The sequence below is a fragment of the Entelurus aequoreus genome, linkage group LG21 (genome assembly GCF_033978785.1).
Source record: "Entelurus aequoreus isolate RoL-2023_Sb linkage group LG21, RoL_Eaeq_v1.1, whole genome shotgun sequence".
Taxonomy (NCBI): domain Eukaryota; kingdom Metazoa; phylum Chordata; class Actinopteri; order Syngnathiformes; family Syngnathidae; genus Entelurus; species Entelurus aequoreus.
In genome coordinates, this window is record NC_084751.1 from 45,265,287 (window position 1) to 45,289,284 (window position 23,998).

The window sequence follows — 23,998 nt, forward strand, 5'->3', positions numbered from 1 at the left end:
CCATGAAATCACTAAAACATACCGGTGTAGTGAGTTTATATTATTCACCCAAGTTCTTACTTATATCTGTCAGTAAACTCGCCATAAAGGCACTAAAACATACCGTTGTAGTGAGTTTACATTATCCACCCAAGGAACTAAAACATACCGGTGTAGTGAGTGTACATTATTCACCCAAGGAACTAAAACATACCGGTGTAGTGAGTTTACATTATTCACCCAAGTTCTTACTTATATCTGTCAGTAAACTCGCCATGAAAGCGCTAAAACATACCGGTGTAGTGAGTTGACATTATTCACCCAAGGAACTAAAACATAACGGTTTAGTGAGTTTACATTATTCACCCAAGGAACTAAAACATACCGGTGTAGTGAGTTTACATTATTCACCCAAGGAACTAAAACATACCGGTGTAGTGAGTTGACATTATTCACCCAAGGAACTAAAACATACCGGTGTAGTGAGTTTACATTATTCACCCAAGGAACTAAAACATACCGGTGTAGTGAGTTTACATTATTCACCCAAGGAACTAAAACATACCGGTGTAGTGAGTTTACATTATTCACCCAAGTTCTTACTTATATCTGTCAGTAAACTCGCCATGAAAGCGCTAAAACATACCGTGTAGTGAGTTGACATTATTCACCCAAGGAACTAAAATATACCGGTGTCGTGAGTTTACATTATTCACCCAAGGAACTAAAACATACCGGTGTCGTGAGTTTACATTATTCACCCAAGGAACTAAGACATACCGGTGTAGTAAGTTTACATTATTCACCTAAGGAACTAAAACATACCGGTGTCGTGAGTTTACATTATTCACCCAAGGAACTAAGACATACCGGTATAGTGAGTTTACATTATTCACCCAAGGAACTAAAACATACCGGTGTAGTGAGTTTACATTATTCACCCAAGGAACTAAAACATACCGGTGTAGTGAGTTTACATTATTCACCCAAGGAACTAAGACATACCGGTATAGTGAGTTTACATTATTCACCCAAGGAACTAAAACTTACCGGTGTCGTGAGTTTACATTATTCACCCAAGGAACTAAAACATACCGGTGTAGTGAGTTTACATTATTCACCCAAGGAACTAAAACATACCGGTGTAGTGAGTTTACATTATTCACCCAAGGAACTAAAACATACCGGTGTAGTGAGTTTACATTATTCACCCAAGTTCTTACTTATATCTGTCAGTAAACTCGCCATGAAAGCGCTAAAACATACCCGTGTAGTGAGTTTACATTATTCACCCAAGGAACTAAAACATACCGGTGTAGTGAGTTTACATTATTCACCCAAGGAACTAAAACATACCGGTGTAGTGAGTTTACATTATTCACCCAAGGAACTAAAACATACCGGTGTAGTGAGTTTACATGATTCACCCAAGTTCTTACTTATATCTGTCAGTAAACTCGCCATGAAAGCGCTAAAACATACCGGTGTAGTGAGTTTACATTATTCACCCAAGGAACTAAAACACACCGGTGTCGTGAGTTTACATTATTCACCCAAGGAACTAAAACATACCGGTGTAGTGAGTTTACATTATTCACCCAAGTTCTTACTTATATCTGTCAGTAAACTCGCCATGAAAGCGCTAAAACATACCGGTGTAGTGAGTTACATTATTCACCCAAGGAACTAAAACATACCGGTGTAGTGAGTTTACATTATTCACCCAAGGAACTAAAACATACCGGTGTAGTGAGTTTACATTATTCACCCAAGTTCTTACTTATATCTGTCAGTAAACTCGCCATGAAAGCGCTAAAACATACCGGTGTAGTGACTTAACATTATTCACCCAAGGAACTAAAACATACCGGTGTAGTGAGTTGACATTATTCACCCAAGGAACTAAAACATACCGGTGTAGTGAGTTGACATTATTCACCCAAGGAACTAAAACATACCGGTGTAGTGAGTTTACATGATTCACCCAAGTTCTTACTTATATCTGTCAGTAAACTCGCCATGAAAGCGCTAAAACATACCGGTGTAGTGAGTTTACATTATTCACCCAAGGAACTAAAACATACCCGTGTAGTGAGTTTGCATTATTCACCCAAGTTCTTACTTATATCTGTCAGTAAACTTGCCATGAAAGCGCTAAAACATATTGGTGTAGTGAGTTGACATTATTCACCCAAGGAACTAAAATATACCGGTGTAGTGAGTTTACCATTAGAACGCTCCTTTCACAATACTTACCCTTCTTCCTTGCATTGTGCGTTTGTTGTTGGTCATTTAGCCACTCTTTATCTCAATAAGACACAAACCTCAACATTCCCATTTCCTGGCCTGGTGAGCGAGACTAAGTGGTATTTGTGTGGGTTTGGGCTTATTACATCAACATGCTTCAACAAAATGCAACATGAATTGTTTGTTTGTGTTTGTGGGTTCTCTGTGTGGGTTCACTCAAAGTGTCCTGTTACTGCTGCTTAGTTGCCTCTAATCTTTTTTACTTATTTTGAAAAAAACCAAAAAACAACAACCCCGGAACAGTCATTAAAGCGCACCAGATGGCTTCAGAGTCGTTTATTCACACAGCTTGTGTTTACAAACAGACACTTGAGGTGAACTGACTTAGTAGACAATGTGGGTTCTGTCTTGCAGGATCTTAAAGCTTGTACACATACTAAGCTGCTGTTACACTCTTATGTTCATTAGTCACACACATATCCCGCATTGCCCTTTTTTTATGCAATTTACAAACTATGCTTTCATTTTTGAACTCACCATGCATGCATCCAAAGAATAAACAATGGCTGTCAAACACAAAATGTGGACATGCGTTGAGCAATTATTAGTATTGAAGAAAGAAACATGATTATTGTCAATTTCCCCCTATTAAAAACAGACCAGGATTGTACGGTACACCGGTACTAGTATAGTATCGTGGTACTAATGAATCAAAAACAATACTGTACTCTGTTTGAAAAGCACCAGTTCCCAAATTGCCAATTTTACGAGCAGAGGAGCATGTTCGGCAGCGCGCGCACACAGAGTACTTACAAGCAGACACAGTGTGTAGACAGAAAAGGGAGAATGGACGCATTTTGACTTAAAAAGTAGAGATAAAGGTGAAGTTATAACACTGAAACGCCCTCAGGAAGAGGTGCTTTAAAACATCTACAGTCTGCAGTGTTTTAGCTACTTCTAAATCACTAATCCTCGCCTCCATGTTGACAAATAAAGTAAGTTTCTTACAAGTACCATTATCACTGCAGGACGAGGAATAGCTAAAAATGCTTTACTACACACCGTAGGAGGATACAATAGCTCGCCGGCGTCACAATGTAAACAAAACAAACGCCATGACATCCACTGTAATGGATGTAAGGTGTAGAAAACAGCATCCTCAGGGACTCATCCCACCCAGGTCACCACTGGCTTGAACTCTTGCCCTCAGGGAGGCGCTATAAGACCATCAAAGCAAGGACAAATAGATAATAGAAAAACAGTTTCTATCCTCGAGCTGTTATTGCCCTAAACTCTGTACGTACCTGAACACTCACCACTTTATTAACTTGCTTACCTCTGATAGAGATCTACTGTGCAATATCTTTGTAATATTTCATTGTTTTTAAATTTTAAATTGTTGTATTATTGTTTGTTGTCTTAAGACTATTTTATGTAGGTTTGTTTTAAAAGCACCAAGCTGGATTGCTGTCCAATTTTGTTGTTTCCATACAATGACAGTAAAGGTATTCTGATTCTGATACCAAGTACAAGACCGTATCTAGTCGATACTACTATGATTACATCGATATTTTTTATCGTCACAAAATCCTTTTTCCTTTAAAAAAAAATCATATTATGTTTATAAACGCAGAAAATACGTCCCTGGACACATGAGGACTTTGAATATGACCAATGTATGATCCTGTAGCTATTTGGTATCGGATCGATACCTACATTTGTGGTATCATCCAAAACTAATGTAAAGTAACAAAGAAGAGAAGAATAAGTGATTATTACATTTGAACAGAAGTGTAGATAGAACATGTTAAAACAGAAAACAGGGCCACACCTACCCTTTACATCAGTATTTCTTAACCATATTATTATTGGTTTATTAGGTATTATATTTTATTGTATGATCCTGTAACTACTTGGTATCGGATCGATACCTAAATGTGTGGTATCATCCAAAACTAATGTAAAGTATCAAAGAAGAAAAGAATAAGTGATTATTACATTTGAACAGAAGTGTAGATAGAACATGTTAAAAGAGAAAATAAGCAGATATTAACAGTAAATGAACAAGTAGATTAATAATCATTTTTTACAGCTTTTCTCTCATAATGTTGACCAAATAATAGGTAGATAATTGACACAATATGTTACTGCATACGACTAATTAGGAGTCTTTGTTTGTTTACTTACTACTAAAAGACAAGTTGTCTAGTATGTTCACTATTTTATTTAAGGACTAAATTGCAATAATAAACATATGTTTCATGTACCCTAAGATTTTTTGTTGAAATAAAGCCAATTGCCATTTTTTTGTGGTCACCATTATTTAGAAAAGTATCAAAAGGTATCGAAAAGTTTGTTGACACTGCACATGACTGTCACTGATATCTTCAGTTCTTTCAGTAAAAGTTCAGTAATGGCAGACAAGGTTTCATTGGACTGTTCTCTAATCTGATTGACATTTTCTAACTCCAAGGTCCCGTATTGAAGCTTTATTTTGGACAGGACCTTTATTTAGTTAAGAACAAAGACCACGATGTCTTCAGTTCTCTGCCTGCAGCTCTGTACCGTCTGTACCTGCTCCAACCAGCTCCATTACCCCACTGCGGAAACATTCCAAACTGATCAAATTTTGGAAAAAATGCCGAGGGTAAACATGCACTTTCTGCATATTTTTGTGATGACATCAATACAAACTGCAGCAGTAACATTTGCAGTAAGCCGGTGTCATGTTTGAAGAGGAATATGTCACGGATGACACTGAGTTTGTTAAGTCTGCTGCATATCACTGGCTCACAATGATCTACTTTTTAGTGGTAGGAGAGAACATGTTTAATAAATACATGCATATGTTTGTCACCTTTCGAAGTGAAACTTTGTAAAGATATAATAACAAAATAACCGTCAATCACTGTGTACAAAGATATCTTCAACAACAAAATGATATAAAAAGGGATGCTCTGATTTAGGGTTGTACGGTATACCAATGACATTGCTGGTTTTACGAGCAGAGGAGCATGTTCGGCAGCGCACACACACAGAGTACTTACAAGCAGACACAGTGTGTAGACAGAAAAGGGAGAACGGACTCGTTTTGGCTTAAAAAGTAACGATAAAGGTGACGTTATAACACTGAAACGCCCTCAGGAAGAGGTACTTTAAGACTTAAAGTCGAGCCCCAGTCGGCAGTGTTTTAGCTACTTCTAAATCACTAATCCTCGCCTCCATGGCGACAAATCAGGTGAGTTTCTTACAAGTTTCATTATCACCGCAGGGCGAGGAATAGCTAAATATGCTTCACTACACACTGTAGCTCACCGAAATGTAAACAAACACCATCTACAACTAGAATCCACTGTAATGATACCAAGTACAGGAGCGTATCTAGTCGATTACGTCTGTTGTTTAAAAAAAAATATATATTGATAATGATAATAATAATATATTTTATTTGTAAAAAGCACTTTACATTGAGTAAACTACCTCAAAGTGCTACAGTGTAAAAATAAAATAAAATAAAAAGATAATAAAAAATAAAAACAAAACTAAAACAGCCAAATAGCTAAAACTAGTATGCATATATCTAAAAAAAAAAAAAAGGCTTTTTTTTAAAAGAAGGGTTTTTAAGCCTTTTTTAAAAGCATCCACAGTCTGTGGTACCCCCAGGTGGTCAGGGAGAGCATTCCACAGACTGGAACGCTTATGTTTATAAACTCAGGAAATACGTCCCTGGACACATGAGGACTTTGAATATGACCAATGTATGATCCTGTAGCGACTTGGTATCGGATTGATACCCACATTTGTGGTATCATCCAAAACTAATGTAAAGTATCAAACGAGAGAAGAATAAGTGATTATTGCATTTTAACAGAAGTGTAGATAGAACATGTTAAAAGAGAAAGTAAGCAGATGTTAACAGTAAATGAACCAGTAGATTATTAATTCATTTTGTACCACTTGTCCTTAATAATGTGTACAAAATAATAGGTGTATAAATGACACAATATGTTACTGCATACGTCAGCAGACTAATTAGGAGTCTTTGTTTGTTTACTTACTACTAAAAGACAAGTTGTCTAGTATGTTCACTATTTTATTTAAGGAAAAACTTGCAATGATAAACATATGTTTCATGTACACTAAGTTTTTTGTTAAAATAAAGACAATAATGCCATTTTTTGTGGTCCCCTTTATTTAGAAAAGTACCGAAAAGCATCGAAATAATTTTGGTACCGGTACCAAAACACTTTTTTAGACAGCTTTTGTAAGATAACGTAGTCAAACGTTGTTAAATTAGTAAGAGGGCGGGATTGCAGAATATTTAACCATACCCATGACATATAGGAGCTCTGACTGCTTCTAGGTAATGTTGTAATTTTCCATACCAATACAGCCAGAAGAATGCGCTCAAAAGGACAGCAAGGCTCCACTTTTTCAAAATGCGCTAGCTCGATGCTAATTTACAATGGATTCGCCATAGACATGCTACTGATTAGCCATTTTAACATGGAGATTTTAACACCTCCAATTCTGGTAATCAAAACTACAACTAAGATACATGTTGCAATCAAACATTGGGTGTGTAATAAATACAATACTACGTAATAGCAAATTCTACTTCTCGGCTAGTACTTCATACTTGCCAACCCTCCCGTTTTTAGCGGGAGAATCCCGGTATTCAGCGCCTCTCCCGACAACCTCCCGGCAGAGATTTTCTCCCGACAAACTCCCGGTATTCAGCCGGAGCTGGAGGCCACGCCCCCTCCAGCTCAATGCGGACCTGAGACTGAGTGGGGACAGCCTGTTCTCACGTCCGCTTTCCCACAATATAAACAGCTTGCCTGCCCAATGACGTCATAACATCTAGGGCTTTTAGAGAGTAGAGTGCACAACTGCGCACACAACATGGAGACGAAGCAGAAGAACGAGGAAATTACAGACATGGCGACGCCGTCGACGAGCAAGATGAAGAAATACGCTTGCAAGTTCCAAAACGAATGGAAACAAGAATTTCAGTTCATCCAGGACAGTTCGAAGGGGAAGGTGTATGTTGCCTGTAAATATGTAGAACAGACTTCTCCATTGAACACGGTGGCCGAAATGATATACTCATCATGAACGGAGAAGTTAAACAGGACAATACTGCCATCTAATGGATAGCCACCGGAACACTGAAATTGAAGTATTTCTTTTATGTAGATAAAATAAATATATATATATATATATATATATATATATATATATATATATATATATATATATATATATATATATATATATATATATATATATATATAGCTAGAATTCACTGAAAGTCAAGTATTTCATACATATATATATATATATATGTATATATATATATATATATATATATATATATATATATATATATATATATATATATATATATATATATATATATGAAATACTCGAGTTGGTGAATTCTAGCTGTAAATAACCACGCCCCCAAACAAGCCCCCCGCCCCCAACCACCCCACCCCCACCCCCCACCCCGACCAAGCCCCCACCTCCCGATATTGGAGGTTTCAAGGTTGGCAAGTATGTAGTACTTGCAAATGAAACACATACAAGTCATACAAAAAGATACCACCTGGACAGGTAAATAAAGTTTTTATTTTGAAATTTCCTTTTTAACAATTACCATTTATTAACACATTTAAACACACGCAAAAGTACCAACAATTGGTACTGTTGAGTTCTAGTATCAATACCCAGGTACTGATAGCAGTCACCTTGCACAAAATAAATCATCATAACTCCAAATAAGACTGGAAATAACCTACAGAATCAGAGAAACTGCAGTAATACATCAAAATAGAATTAATAAGACAAGCCGGGATGGGGGTAATTGATTGATTGATTGATTGATTGATTGATTGATTGATTGATTGATTCATTGATTGATTAATCATGCCCAGCCAAGTCCAGCATGGATGCATCAGCATCCACAGTTAACAACAAAATATTTGTCACTTTTGCAATGGCCATCTCAGTAGAGTGGTTTACCCTGAACCCTGACTGGAAGGTTTTGCAAAGATTGTTAGATGTTAAGTATTTATTTAGCTGTTGTTCAACAATTTTTTGGAGGATTTTAGAGATAAACGAGAGGTGCAGGAGGTCAGAATCGAGGTTAGGTCTTTTACTCAGAGGATGAATAACCGCTGTTTGGAATGCTCAGGGAACAGTTCAGCGGTTTCTTAACTAAACTGTTAGTGCAATTAAAGTGCGAGTGAAAATACAGCTTCACCACTTTAGTTGAAATTTTAGCGCTAAGGAAACTTCTTTATGACCTTAGCTCCAGACTTCTTCTGCTTGTTTGAGATTGTCATTGCTGTCACGAGTTGTGGGGAAAAGAGTATGACAGCTGAGCACCGCTGCGGCCTATGAAGACCACAGCTGAGAAAAATATATTTTTTGGCGGCCCCTCGAGGTTAAGAAACTCCGGTCTAGAGTAAGTACGCCCCCTCACATGTACAGTCCCGCACGCCTGGCTCGTGTGCGTACCAGTGCATATACGAGCCATTACTGTGCAATAGAAAAGTACTCTGGTTTCTCCGTTCAATGAAGGCAAGGCAAGGAAAATTAAAAAAAAAATACTAAGGGGGGGACTAGAAATGGTGGCCTAGTGGGCGGGCTCAGTTCAGGTTAAAGGCCAGCGAGAAGAGACAGGTCTCAAGAAGGGTTTTGAAGACCCCCAGCCTCTGGGCTGACCTAATGTGGAGGGGAGGGCTGTTCCAGAGCCTAGGGGTGGCAAAGGAGAAGGCTCTGTCCCCTCTGGTCTTTAGCCTGGATCTGGGGACCGCCAGCAGCAGTTGGTCAGCTGACCTTAGGGCTCGAGACGAGGTATGATGGTGCAGAAGCTCGGTCAGGTATTGTGGGGAATGAAATGAAAACCACATGTTAGGTTCATTTTCAACCGAGTTTCCTTGACCATGGTGATGCCTTGAGTTCTGGGTCGGGTCCTCCTCAGGGACCCCCAGGCGCTGGGCTGACCTAATGGGGAGGGGAAGGCTGTTCCAGAGCGTAGGGGCGTTAACGGAGAAGGCTCTGTCCCCTCTGGTCTTTAGCCTGGATCTGGGGACCGCCAGCAGCAGTTGGTCAGCTGACCTTAGGGCTCGAGACGAGGTATGATGGTGCAGAAGCTCGGTCAGGTATTGTGGGGAATGAAATGAAAACCACGTTAGGTTCATTTTCAGCCGAGTTTCCTTGACCATGGTGATGCCTTGAGTTCTGGGTCGGGTCCTCCTCAGGGACCCCCAGGCTCTGGGCTGAACTAATGGGGAGGGGAAGGCTGTTCCAGAGCCTAGGGGCGGCAAAGGAGAAGGCTCTGTCCCCTCTGGTCTTTAGCCTGGATCTGGGGACCGCCAGCAGCAGTTAGTCAGCTGACCTTAGGGCTCGAGACGAGGTATGATGGTGCAGAAGCTCGGTCAGGTATTGTGGGGAATGAAATGAAAACCACATGTTAGGTTCATTTTCAGCCGAGTTTCCTTGACTGCCTCGAGTTCTGGGTCGGGTCCTCCTCAGGGATATGTTTGAAGAGGAGAACACATTTTAAATGTGACCTTGTTTCTTTTTTGTACATTTCAGAAAAGCCAGACCACCAACATGGGAGAGGAACAGTGCTACTACAATGAAACCATCGCTTTCTTCTACAACCGCAGTGGCAAATACTTGGCTACGGACTGGAACACCGTCAGCCGCCTGGTGATGGGTCTTGGCATCACGGTGTGCATCTTCATCATGCTCGCCAACCTCCTGGTGATGATTGCCATCTACGTCAACCGGAGATTTCACTTCCCCATCTACTACCTGATGGCTAACCTGGCAGCTGCTGACTTCTTTGCCGGACTGGCCTACTTCTACCTGATGTTCAACACGGGACCAAACACTCGACGTCTGACCGTTTCCACGTGGCTGCTGCGCCAAGGCTTGATCGACACCAGCCTGACGGCGTCCGTGGCCAACCTCCTCGCCATCGCCATCGAACGTCACATCACGGTGTTCCGCATGCAGCTCCACACGCGCATGAGCAACCGCCGCGTGGTGGTGGTGATCGTCATCATCTGGACCATGTCTATTGTCATGGGGGCCATCCCGAGCGTGGGCTGGAACTGTATCTGCAGTCTTAGATCATGCTCCAACATGGCCCCGCTTTATAGCAACTCCTACCTAGTCTTCTGGGCGGTCTTTAACCTGGTGACGTTTGTTGTCATGGTGACGCTCTACGCCCACATCTTTGTCTATGTGCGCCAAAGGACCATGCGGATGTCACGTCACAGCTCCGGACTGCGGCGGAACCGGGACACGATGATGTCGCTGCTAAAAACCGTGGCGATTGTGTTGGGTAAGCATGTTCTTCTTGTTTCTGTCCGTCGGACCAGTTTGGTTTTGCTGTCTAATTTACAGTTGTGGTCAAAAGTGTACATACACTTGTAAAGAACATCATGTCATGGCTGTCTTGAGTTTCCAATCATTTCTACCACTCTTATTTTTTTGTGATAGACTGATTGGAGCACATACTTGTTGGTCACAAAAAAATTCATGAAGTTTGGTTCTTTTATGAATTTATTATGGGTCTATTGAAAATATAACCACATCTGCTGGGCCTTTAATCCCAGGAACACCATCCATACCGTCATGGCATGGTGGTGGTAGTATTATGCTCTGGGTCTGTTTTGCTGCCAATGGAATTGGTGCTTTACAGAGAGTAAATGGGACAATGAAAATTGGAGGATTACCTCCAAATTCTTCAGGACAACCTAAAACCATCAGCCCGGAGGTTGGGTCTTGGGCGCAGTAGGGTGTTCCAACAGGACAATGACCCCAAACACATGTCAGAAATGGTAAAGGAATGGCTAAATCAGGCTATAATTAAGGTTTTTAGAATGGCCTTCCCAAAGTCCTGACTTAAACGTGTGGACAATGCTGAAGAAACAAGTTGTAGAAATTATTGGAAACTCAAGACGTATGTAAACTTTTGGAATGCCTCAATTGAGGCATTTTGGGAGAACCGCGAAGGGAGTCATGCTTGTGTAGTACCGTTTTGTCTCAATGTGATCCATAAACTTGTCATTGCAGAAGATTAGATGTTCCTTGAATTTTGTCTCTTAGCAACGATTATGGCCGAACTCTCATTCCTCCCACAGTACAAAAACAGCAACATAGTAACTGTAGACTCTAAATGTCACTCTTATTCACTGGCGACCAGTCCGACCAGTCAGCAGGAATAGGCTCCAGCTCACCTGTGAGTCTAAACAGGACCAGTAGTAAAACAGTCAAGCTTCAAGCTTTACTGTAGGACTTTATCAGAATCAGAATCAGAAATATTTTTAATAATCCTAGTGGGGAAATTAAGATTTTCAGCACAATCCCATTCAAGAGCAGACAAACATTACAGGGAGACAGAACAGGATCGCTGACGGGTCTGCCAACTTCCGGCGCCCCTTACAAAAAAGGTGAGACACAGGTTGTCAGGTTCAAACACTGATGACATCTATTAAACAAGACAAGAAGCAAAGAATTCAACAGAGACAGAATTAAATTTGGCTCAATTTGAGGAGAGGCGCATGGACACTGTACCTTTGAACAATGTCTCAAGATTGCACGCCTCCTTCTTTTATTTGGACCTTCCCTGACCACATGGCCACAGCTGTTTCTAAGGGACGGGGGTCATAAAGAGTTCACAGAAAAGGTCGGTTCAAAAAAGAGGCCGTAAAAGATTTCAAAAAGAAGTTCGTAAAACAGTTAAATAAATAATGATAAATGGGTTATACTTGTATAGCGCTTTTCTACCTTCAAGGTACTCAAAGCGCTTTGACAGTATTTCCACATTCACCCATTCACACACACATTCACACACTGATGGCGGGAGCTGCCATGCAAGGCGCTAACCAGCAGCCATCAGGAGCAAGGGTGAAGTGTCCTGCCCAAGGACACAACGGACGTGACTAGGATGGTAGAAGGTGGGGATTGAACCCCAGTAACCAGCAACCCTCCGATTGCTGGCACGGCCACTCTACCAACTTCGCCACGCAGTTGAAAAAAGAGGTCGTCTGGAAATTGGGCAGATCCTGCCTTCTCTCTGCTTTGTAGTCCTTGAGTTAGAACAATATATTTCTGTTGATTACAATACATGAAAGAAACAAACACCTTCATGTTGCTTCCCCCCTTACACAGTGGAGTTTTACAAGCCTTCTTCTTGGTAGGTTTCAAAGACAGCTTTTGGTCTTCTCACCGGGAACTTATTTCAACACAAAGTTGTTGTGATAATTCAGATAAAATTATTCTAACACAGGTAAACAAGAAAAAAATATTCAGTCTAATCCTGGGCCCGTGGAGAGGGGGTCCAGACTGAGGCCAAGGGGGGAAAAACCTCATAGCCATAGCACACATAAGCACGTGAGTGAGAGGGAAACTACAAACATCAAAGGACATTAAAAGAGCAGAGCTGATGCAACCAGCCACTTCTACATACAGCTACAAAAGTCAAAACAAACAAAAAAACATATACACTGTAGTGGCCTCCATGCCATCGATCTGTTGGGTTGGGGGGAGCATGGCCAGAGACAGGAGCAGACCCAACAAAGCAACCAAGAGAACCGACTCTATTCTCGTCCGCCCACTAACTCTCGGCCAGTGTCCAGTCCGCATGGATGAGCGAGGATGCGTCCAAGTTAAAGTTAAGTTAAAGTACCAATGATTGTCACACTCACACTAGGTGTGGCGAAATTATTCTCTGAACTTGACCCATCCCCTTGTTCACCCCCTGGGAGGTGAGGAGCCCGGGAATCATTTTTGGTGATTTAACCCCCAATTCCAACCCTTGATGCTGAGTGCCATGCAGGGAGGTAATGGCTCCCATTTTTATAGTCTTTGGTATGACTCGGCCGGGGTTTGAACTCACGACCTACGGAACTCAGGGCGGACACTCTAACCACTAGTCCACTGAGTAGGTTAGAGGAGACCAAGGTGTCTGTTAAACGAGCTCATTCAGCCAATGAAGCTTGTCGGTCTCGGCGCTCAACACCAGCTCCGCAGCTCCTGTCTCTTCATCCGCATCTCCTCCAGTCTCTCCAAACGGACTCTGGTGTGGCAGAGACCTGGCAGCTGGTCTCCATGGCCAAAAGGCTCCCGGGAGGCAGATCCAGAAGTCCACAAAAGAAGCACCGCGGAAGCCACGAAAGCACCACCGCGAAGGACTACTGAATGTGACTGACGTCACTGCGTATGATCAACTCCAGGTCCAAGAGTCGCCGGAGTAATAGATCATTAACTGGCTAAACTCTGCGCCTGTCTCATCTTCCAGTAGAGGAGGGTGTGAAGTCTGACAGTTTTATGTCCAAACAGTCCGTGGAGATACTGTACATCACCCACGTTTCAGCATTCCAGAACTCCTCACTTGTGTAATAGCGTTTGTCGGCTGACTGTGTGCTCCAGTTTTACATTTTGTAGCATGTGCAAAGTGGGAACTGTGGGAAGATTATCTTGTTGGAAGCAGGATGTGTTGGTCCTAGACAAAACATGCTAGCACATTCCATGTGATTTGTCTTCTATGTGTTGCGTTATCTCATCCTGTTGCCACTGTTGTCTTTACCCCGCAATCCACCCGTGCGATACACACAAGAATGCCTTTTTATGGCCTGTCATAGCAGAATTAGTCAGTGTTTTTTTTTTTTTTGCATTTTAAACTATTATGCAAGGTGGCAGGAACTTTAAAGGCCTACTGAAAGCCACTACTAGCGACCACGCAGTCTGATAGTTTATATATCAATGATGAAATCTTAACATTGCAACACATGCCAATACGGCCGGGTTAACTTATAAAGTGACATTTTAAATTTCCCGCTAAACTTCCGGTTGAAAAAGCCTTTGGAGGATGACGTATGCGCGTGACGTAGCCAGGGGAACAGAGGTATGCCTTCTTCATTGAATACAATACAAAAAAGCTATGTTTTTGTAGTGGATTGTCCGAAGCTTAAGCAGGCAACAAAAGTAGTTTAGTACAACAAATGTATTTACCCATTATCAGAAGTGCAGGTTGAATTGAGTTGGCCGTGCAGACAAACCACAAGTTACTCCGGAGCCAACAAGACACACACAAGCCAAAATCACTCCCGAGTTCCGGTCTTCTGCCATTTTTTATATGTCTCTTGTGCGTCATCGTTCCTTATCGAGTGCGTCAATTTCTTGTTTGCTTTTCCTATCTGTTCCATAACAACTCGAATCCTTTAGACAGTCAACACATTCTGTAGACAGGTTGGCACAACTTAATATTCACTTTTGTCCCACAACTGGTCCAATCAATGGCACAAAATACAAGAGTATTGAAAATGAGCGGACATTCTTAAAAGACAAGAAATATAGGTCAAAAGGTCAGAAATTCTACTACATTTTCATTTCATAATTCCACAGTATTCTGGACATCTGTGTTGGTGAATCTTTTGCAATTTGTTTAATGAACAATGGAGGCTGCAAAGACGAAGGTTGTAGGTGGGATCGGTGTATTAGCGGTTGGCTGCAGCAACACAACAAGGACTACTTACTTGGATAGCAGACGCCTAGCCGATGCTAGCCGCCCACCGCACGGATGATCGGGTGAAGTCCTTCGTTTCGCGTTCTCGACTCCCATTTTCAAGAGGATATAGTATCCGAGGTGGTTTGAAATACAAATCCGTGATCCACAATAGAAAAAGTAGAGAGTGTGGAATCCAATGAGCCAGCTTGTACCTAAGTTACGGTCAGAGCGAGAAAAAAATATGTATTTCACTGCATTCTAGTCCGTCACTCTAACGTTCCTCATCCACGAATATTTCATCCTCGCTCAAATTAATGGGGTAATCGTCGCTTTCTCGGTCCGAATAGCTCTAGCTGCGTTGAAAACAATAGGAAAATATGAGGGAGTGAACAACTGACAACGTCACGCTACTTCCTGTAGGGGCAAGGTTTTTTTTTTTTATCAGAGACCAAAAGTTGCGAACTTTATCGTCGTTGTTCTATACTAAATCCTTTCAGCAAAAATATGGCAATATCGCAAAAATGATCAAGTACGACACATAGAATGGATCTGCTATCCCCGTTTAAATTAAAAAAAATCATTTCCGTAGGCCTTTAAGTACACTTTTGAGGCCAGAGGTTTGATGACCATTTAAACACGGTGTCATCCCCTTCTAACCCTAACCCTAACTCTAAGAAAAAATGAGTCAAGCCAGTGTGTTCCCTTTGCTTGTTGGTTTCAATATAAAATACCCTCAGCATTTATAATTTGCAAAATCTAGAAGTTTATTTTACAAACCCCGTTTCCATATGAGTTGGGAAATTGTGTTAGGGTTAGGGGGTCTCCCTTGTGCTATTTTAGGCTTCATAATGCGCCACACATTTTCAATGGGAGACAGGCCTGGACTACAGGCAGGCCAGTCTAGTACCCGCACTGTTTTACTATGAAGCCACGTTGATGTAACACGTGGCTTGGCATTGTCTTGCTGAAATAAGCAGGGGCGTCCATGGCAACGTTGCTTGGATGGCAACATATGTTACTCCGAAACCTGTATGTACCTTTCAGCATTAATGGTGCCTTCACAGATGTGTAAGTTACCCATGTCTTGGGCACTAATACACCCCCATACCATCACACATGCTGCCTTTTACACTTTGCGCCTAGAACAATCCGGATGGTTCTTTTCCTCTTTGGTCCGGAGGACACGACGTCCACAGTTTCCAAAAACAATTTGAAATGTGGACTCATTATACCACAGAACACTTTTCCACTTTGTATCAGTCCATCTTAGATGAGCTCAGGCCCAGCGAAGCCGACGGCGTTTCTGGGTGTTGTTAATAAACGGTTTTCGCCTTGCATAGGAGAGTTTTAACTTGCACTTACAGATGTAGCGACCAACTGTAGTTACTGACAGTGGGTTTCTGAGGTGTTCCTGAGCCCACGTGGTGATATCCTTTACACACTGATGTGGCTTGTTGATGCAGTACAGCCTGAGGGATGGAAGGTCACGGGCTTAGCTGCTTACGTGCAGTGATTTCTCCAGATTCTCTGAACTCTTTAATGATATTACGGAGCGTAGATGGTGAAATCCCTAAATTCCTTGCAATAGCTGGTTGAGAAATGTTGTTCTTAAACTGTTCAACAAATTGCTCAGGCATTTGTTGACAAAGTGGTGACCCTCGCCCCGTCCTTGTTTGTGAATGACCGAGCAATTAATGGAATCTACTTTTATACCCAATCATGGCACCCACCTGTTCCCAATTAGCCTGCACACCTGTGGGATGTTCCAAATAAGTGTTTGATGAGCATTCCTCAACTTTATCAGTATTTATTGCCACCTTTCCCAACTTCTTTGTCACGTGTTGCTGGCATCAAATTCTAGAGTTAATGATTATTTGCAAAAAAAAAATGTTTATGAGTTTGAACATCAAATATGTTGTCTTTGTAGCATATTCAACTGAATATGGCTTGAAAATGATTTGCAAATCATTGTATTCCGTTTATATTTACATCTAACACCATTTCCCAACTCATATGGAAATGGGGTTTGTATTAAATAAATACTAATACAAATATTCTTTACAAACAGAAGGTTACAGGAATGTACACATGATCCCATGTTTACATCTCATTGTGCAAAATGTGGATGTTTTAGTGGGAACTAAATGCGATATCGGAAAGGGGTACAAATTATTTCCAAAGCAGGACCTCCACCCAGACATAAAATACTAGTACACAGCTCATGAAAAACAATGTTTTGTTATTGTCATTGTAAGTGGGCCAGAACACTTATATTAGAAAATAATCCCATGGAAATGACTGCTGTCATTTGATTATAATAATAAAACATCAATCCATCCATCCATTTTCTACCGCTCGTCTCTTTTGGCGTCATTAACTTGGTATTTAGTCAGGTTTGGGACAGGTGTGCTGCAGGTGTGGCCACATAGTGCACATCTAAGTTAAAGTACCAATGATGTGGTGAAATGTGTCCTCTGCATTTGACCCATCCCCATGTTCACCCCCTGGGAAGTGAGGGGAGCAGTGAGCATTCATTTTTGGTGATTTAACCCCCAATTCCAACCCTTGATGCTGAGTGCCAAGCAGGGAGGTAATGGCTCCCATTTTTACAGTCTTTGGTAAGACTCGGCCGGGGTTTGAACTCACAACCTACCCATCTCAGGGCGCACACTCTAACCACTAGGCCACTGAGTTATAGGGAACATTGTTTGGGGGTATCCATAATTAGGGATGATTTTTGATAAGAAATTATCGAGTTTGAGCCCATTATCGAATCCTCTTATCGAACCGATTCCTTATCGATTCTCTTATCGAATCCAGATAGCTTGTTGTATATGGAAAAAAAACACAATATTTGGTTTAACAAAAGCTCACTTTTATTTTATAAGAAAAAAATAAAATAAAATAAATAAATAAATATTGACGGTCACCCCCCCTAAAAAAAAAAAAAAAAAAAAAATATTGACTGTTGTTACCCAGTAACACAAAAACAACCTGTCTCTGTGATCACTATAGGTGAATAGCCACGCCTTGAGGCGTTTTTTCCGGTCCATTATTTTTGCTGCTTGTGTGACATCACAGGAAATTTCCTGTGATGTTCCACAGGGCATTTCTTGTGGGATTTCCTGTGATGTTCCACAGGTCATTTCTTGTGGGACGGGATTCGTTCCCAGGGATTCGAATAAAGAACCAATTATTTTTCTTTACTATAGTGGTCTCGATAACGGGAACCGGTTCTCAAAAAGGGATTCTAGTCCATGGAATCGGTTCTTTTCTTATCGAACGGTTCTTTTCTTATCGAACAGCCGGGAGAACCGGTTTCGAATATCATCCCTATCCATAATACGCCGATAGGGAGAAGTTTTTATTTACACGATGAGACGGGTGTGTCCTGACCTCCGCGGCAGAGGCTCCGCCGAACCCCTAAGGCCAACTCATCGAACCCCAGTGTTTCCCACACATTCATTTATTTGTGGCAAAAGAATTACGTGCGCCACAAATAAAAAAAAATAAATAAATAAATAAATAAATATATATATACATTTTTTTGTCCTGTCCAGCTTCTCAGGCAAATCATATAGTTGATGTAGATGCCCATATAGGCTGTTCAGAATTACTTTACAAAAGAGAAGTGTAGGATACTTCTCTTGTTGCCTTATTTGTATTTGACCACTACTGTTTTCTGTTTATTTGTTACTGACTGTGGCAGGACACCTCTGCCTCTGTTTCACTTTATGTTGCTGGTAAATAATATGGTTGTAGTAGTAGGCTAAAGTAAAATTATTTAGTATGCACTAATTAAAGGGGCAGAGCTTTAAGAGACATTTTAGCTTTTATATTTTATAAGATATATTTTTTGTAAGAACCACAATTAATAAATATATTTCAGTGAATAACTTATTGTTCAAATCTGTATATAAATATGTACATAAAGTGTTGTAATTATATTGTAAAATGGATGGATGGATGGACGTTTAAAACAAAACTGTTATTATTAATTAGTAAGTATGAATTTTTTGAGCCTTTTTAGAAAAAATCATATCATTGTAGTAAATTATGCAAATTACTCGACGATGGCATGGTGACCACGCCCATAGCCTCGTCCATAGCCACGCCCCCACCGCCACAGGTATCTTGCCAGTTTATGGGAAACACTGGAACCCCTAGGGTTGATGGAACCCAGGTTAAGAACCACTGGTATAGTGTGTAAGTGCACTTGGAGAAAAAGCGGGTGCAAAATAGAGAAGTGCTCATTTTGAGCAAAGTTTGACTCTTTCTTGTATTTTTTTCAAGTGTTTCTCCCTTTTATAGCCAAAAGTGCAACAAAAATAAGCCTGAGGGTTTCATTCTTGAGAGAGGTTGCCTTCTTGAGCTGTGGGTTTTTGCAGACGTTCATCTTCTGAGGGGAAAGGTTCAAGAGTTCCTGACGGTAAAGCCCTCCGCCATACCTCGTCAAGCTTCTCCCATCTGCCGGCCAGATGACGGCCGCTCCCCCGGTGCCCGCTCGGCTTCTTCCATTCGGGATGCAATAAAGCCACCCTTGGTGGATTGCTGTCTCTTATGCAAGAATGGGAAAGTACTAAAGAATGTTGCTTGTGCACACTTGAACACGTGTAAACGCGCCCTTTCGCAACCCCTTCTGCCTTTATTTAGGACTGTGGGGACGGCGGGGCTGCTTTATTCACATCATGTGATGCAGCCGCGATGTTGTTCAATGATGGGAACGTGGAAACCGCTTGATTGAGTTAACCACACACAGATGAGCTCGCGCTCCCTGCAGAGATGGCTTCTCCGCGCTCGCACGGACATCAAAGAGCGGACGCACATTGTGTCACATTTGGAGCGTGGAGAAGTCGTGATCTCATTTTAATCAGTTTATGAATGGATGTTGATCTGGCTGTTGCAAGGTACACTGGCCTGGAAAAATGAATACCGTAATTTCCGGGCTATAAGCCGCTACTTTTTCCCCTCGTTCTGGTCCCTGCGGCTTATACAAGGGTGCGGCTTATATACGGCCTGTTCTTCTCCGACACCGACGAAGAGGATTTCGGTGGTTTTAGTACGCAGGAGGAAGACGATGACACAATGATTAAAGACTGACTTTTCTGGTTATTTTGATAACGTACAGGCGAGCACTTTGTATTACTTTGCAGCGTTGTATTATTTGTACTCTGCACGAATGCTGTTCGCCATGTCAAAGATGTGAAAGTTTGATTGAATGATTGAAAGATTTATTGTTAATAAATGGGACGCTTTGCGTTCCCAAACAGTCATCTCTGTCCCGACAATCCCCTCCGTGGTAGCAGGAACCCCTATATACTACGCTAATTACACATCAAAACCCTGCGGCTTATAGTCAGGTGCGGCTTATATATGGAGCAATCTGTATTTTCCCTTAGATTTAGCTGGTGCGGCTTATAGTCAGGTGCGGCTTATAGTCCGGAAATTACGGTACTTTCCTCTGACTGATGTACAAACCCCGTTTCCATATGAGTTGGGAAATTGTGTTAGATGTAAATATAAACGGAATACAATGATTTGCAAATCATTTTCAACCCATATTCAGTTGAATATGCTACAAAGACAACATATTTGATATTTATATTTCCATGGGATTATTTTGTAATATAAGTGTTCTGGCCCACTTACAATGACAGTAACACAAAACGTTGTTTTTCATGAGCTGTGTACTAGTATCGTATGTCTGGGTGGAGGTCCTGCTTTGGAAATAATTTGTACCCCTTTCCGATATCGCATTTAGTTCCCACTAAAACATCCACATTTTGCACAATGAGGTGTAAACATGGGATCATGTGTACATTCCTGTAACGTTCTGTTTGTAAAATATATCTTTATTAGTATTTATTTAATACAAACCCCATTTCCATATGAGTTGGGAAATAGTGTTAGATGTAAATATAAACGGAATACAATGATTTGCAAATCATTTTCAACCCATATTCAGTTGAATATGCTACAAAGACAACATATTTGATATTTATATTTCCATGGGATTATTTTCTAATATAAGTGTTCTGGCCTACTTACAATGACAGTAACACAAAACGTTGTTTTTCATGAGCTGTGTACTAGTATCGTATGTCTGGGTGGAGGTCCTGCTTTGGAAATAATTTGTACCCCTTTCCGATATCGCATTTAGTTCCCACTAAAACATCCACATTTTGCACAATGAGATGTAAACATGGGATCATGTGTACATTCCTGTAACGTTCTGTTTGTAAAACATATCTTTATTAGTATTTATTTAATACAAACCCCATTTCCATATGAGTTGGGAAATGGTGTTAGATGTAAATATAAACGGAATACAATGATTTGCAAATCATTTTCAACCCATATTCAGTTGAATATGCTACAAAGACAACATATTTGATATTTTATTTCCATGGGATTATTTTCTAATATAAGTGTTCTGGCCCACTTACAAGGACAGTAACACAAAACGTTGTTTTCCATGAGCTGTGTACTAGTATTGTATGTCTGGGTGGAGGTCCTGCTTTGGAAATAATTTGTACCCCTTTCCGATATCACATTTAGTTCCCACTAAAACATCCACATTTTGCACAATGAGATGTAAACATGGGATCATGTGTACATTCCTGTAACGTTCTGTTTGTAAAATATATCTTTATTAGTATTTGTTTAATACAAACCCCATTTCCATATGAGTTGGGGAATTGTGTTAGATGTAAATATAAACGGAATACAATGATTTGCAAATCATTTTCAACCCATATTCAGTTGAATGTGCTACAAAGACAACATATTTGATATTTATATTTCCATGGGATTATTTTCTAATATAAGTGTTCTGGCCCACTTACAATGACAGTAACACAAAACGTTGTTTTCCATGAGCTGTGTACTAGTATTGTATGTCTGGGTGGAGGTCCTGCTTTGGAAATAATTTGTACCCCTTTCCGATATCGCATTTAGTTCCCACTAAAACATCCACATTTTGCACAATGAGATGTAAACATGGGATCATGTGTACATTCCTGTAACCTTCTGTTTGTAAAATGTATCTTTATTAGTATTTATTTAATACAAACCCCATTTCCATATGAGTTGGGAAATGGTGTTAGATGTAAATATAAACGGAATACAATGATTTGCAAATCATTTTCAACCCATATTCAGTTGAATATGCTACAAAGACAACATATTTGATATTTATATTTCCATGGGATTATTTTCTAATATAAGTGTTCTGGACCACTTACAATGACAGTAACACAAAACTTTGTTTTCCATGAGCTGTGTACTAGTATCGTATGTCTGGGTGGAGGTCCTGCTTTGGAAATAATTTGTACCCCTTTCCGATATTGCATTTAGTTCCCACTAAAACATCCACATTTTGCACAATGAGATGTAAACATGGGATCATGTGTACATTCCTGTAACGTTCTGTTTGTAAAATATATCTTTATTAGTATTTATTTAATACAAACCCCATTTCCATATGAGATGGGAAATTGTGTTAGATGTAAATATAAACGGAATACAATGATTTGCAAATCATTTTCAACCCATATTCAGTTGAATATGCTACAAAGACAACATGTTTGATATTTATATTTCCATGGGATTATTTTCTAATATAAGTGTTCTGGCCCACTTACAATGACAGTAACACAAAACGTTGTTTTCCATGAGCTGTGTACTAGTATTGTATGTCTGGGTGGAGGTCCTGCTTTGGAAATAATTTGTACCCCTTTCCGATATCGCATTTAGTTCCCACTAAAACATCCACATTTTGCACAATGAGATGTAAACATGGGATCATGTGTACATTCCTGTAACGTTCTGTTTGTAAAATATATCTTTATTAGTATTTATTTAATACAAACCCCATTTCCATATGAGTTGGGAAATGGTGTTAGATGTAAATATAAATGGAATACAATGATTTGCAAATCATTTTCAACCCATATTCAGTTGAATATGCCACAAAGACAACATATTTGATATTTATATTTCCATGGGATTATTTTCTAATATAAGTGTTCTGGCCCACTTACAATGACAGTAACACAAAACGTTGTTTTCCATGAGCTGTGTACTAGTATCGTATGTCTGGGTGGAGGTCCTGCTTTGGAAATAATTTGTACCCCTTTTCGATATCGCATTTAGTTCCCACTAAAACATCCACATTTTGCACAATGAGATGTAAACATGGGATCATGTGTACATTCCTGTAACGTTCTGTTTGTAAAATATATCTTTATTAGTATTTATTTAATACAAACCCCATTTCCATATGAGTTGGGAAATGGTGTTAGATGTAAATATAAACGGAATACAATGATGTGCAAATCATTTTCAACCCATATTCAGTTGAATATGCCACAAAGACAACATATTTGATGTTCAAACTGATAAACATGTTTTTTTTTGTTGCAAATAATCACTAACTTTAGAATTTGATGCCAGCAACACGTGGCAAAGAAGTTGGGAAAGGTGGCAATAAATACTGAAAAAGTTGAGGAATGCTCATCAAACACTTTTTTGGAACATCCCACAGGTGTGCAGGCAAATTGGGAACAGGTGGGTGCCATGATTGGGTATACAAGTAGATTCCATGAAATGCTCAGTCATTCACAAACAAGGACGGGGCGAGGGTCACCACTTTGTCAACAAATGCCTGAGCAAATTGTTGAACAGTTTAAGAAAAACCTTTCTCAACCAGCTATTGCAAGGAATTTAGGGCTACGCTCCGTAATATCATCAAAGGGTTCAGAGAATCTGGAGAAATCACCGCACAAAAGCGATTATATTGCGGACCTTCGATCCCTCAGGCGGTACTGCATCAAAAACTGACATCAGTGTGTAAAGGATATCACCACATGGGCTCAGGAACGCTTCAGAAAACCACTGTCAGTAACTACAGTCCGTCGCTACATCTGTAAGTGCAAGTTAAAACTCTACTATGCAAAGCCAAAGCCATTTATCAACAACACCCAGAAACGCCCGTCGGCTTCGCTGGGCCCGAGCTCATCTAAGATGGACTGATGCAAAGTGGAAAAGTGTTCTGTGGTCTGACGAGTCCACATTTCAAATTGGTTTTGGATGTCCTCCAGGAACAAAGAGGGAAAGAACCATCCGGATTGTTCTAGGCGCAAAATGGAGGTTGTACACTGTACATGCATTCAACAACAACAATTCATGTAGTGTCTAATTGAAGGCTCTGATTCAGTTGTGCACTTTTTGGGGAAG

At 40.4% G+C, this 23,998-nt stretch overlaps 1 protein-coding gene across 2 annotated transcripts in view; it reads left to right on the forward strand.

Moving 5' to 3' along the window:
• lpar1 (lysophosphatidic acid receptor 1) overlaps positions 1-23,998 on the forward strand; it is a 185,962-nt gene that overhangs the window by 136,863 nt on the left and 25,101 nt on the right. For both annotated transcript variants that reach the window (XM_062031717.1, XM_062031718.1), the window contains one exon: positions 9,835-10,591. In XM_062031717.1, coding sequence (XP_061887701.1) covers positions 9,853-10,591 — 739 coding nt within the window. In that variant the 5' untranslated portion in view covers positions 9,835-9,852. The remainder of the gene's footprint in view (positions 1-9,834; positions 10,592-23,998) is intronic.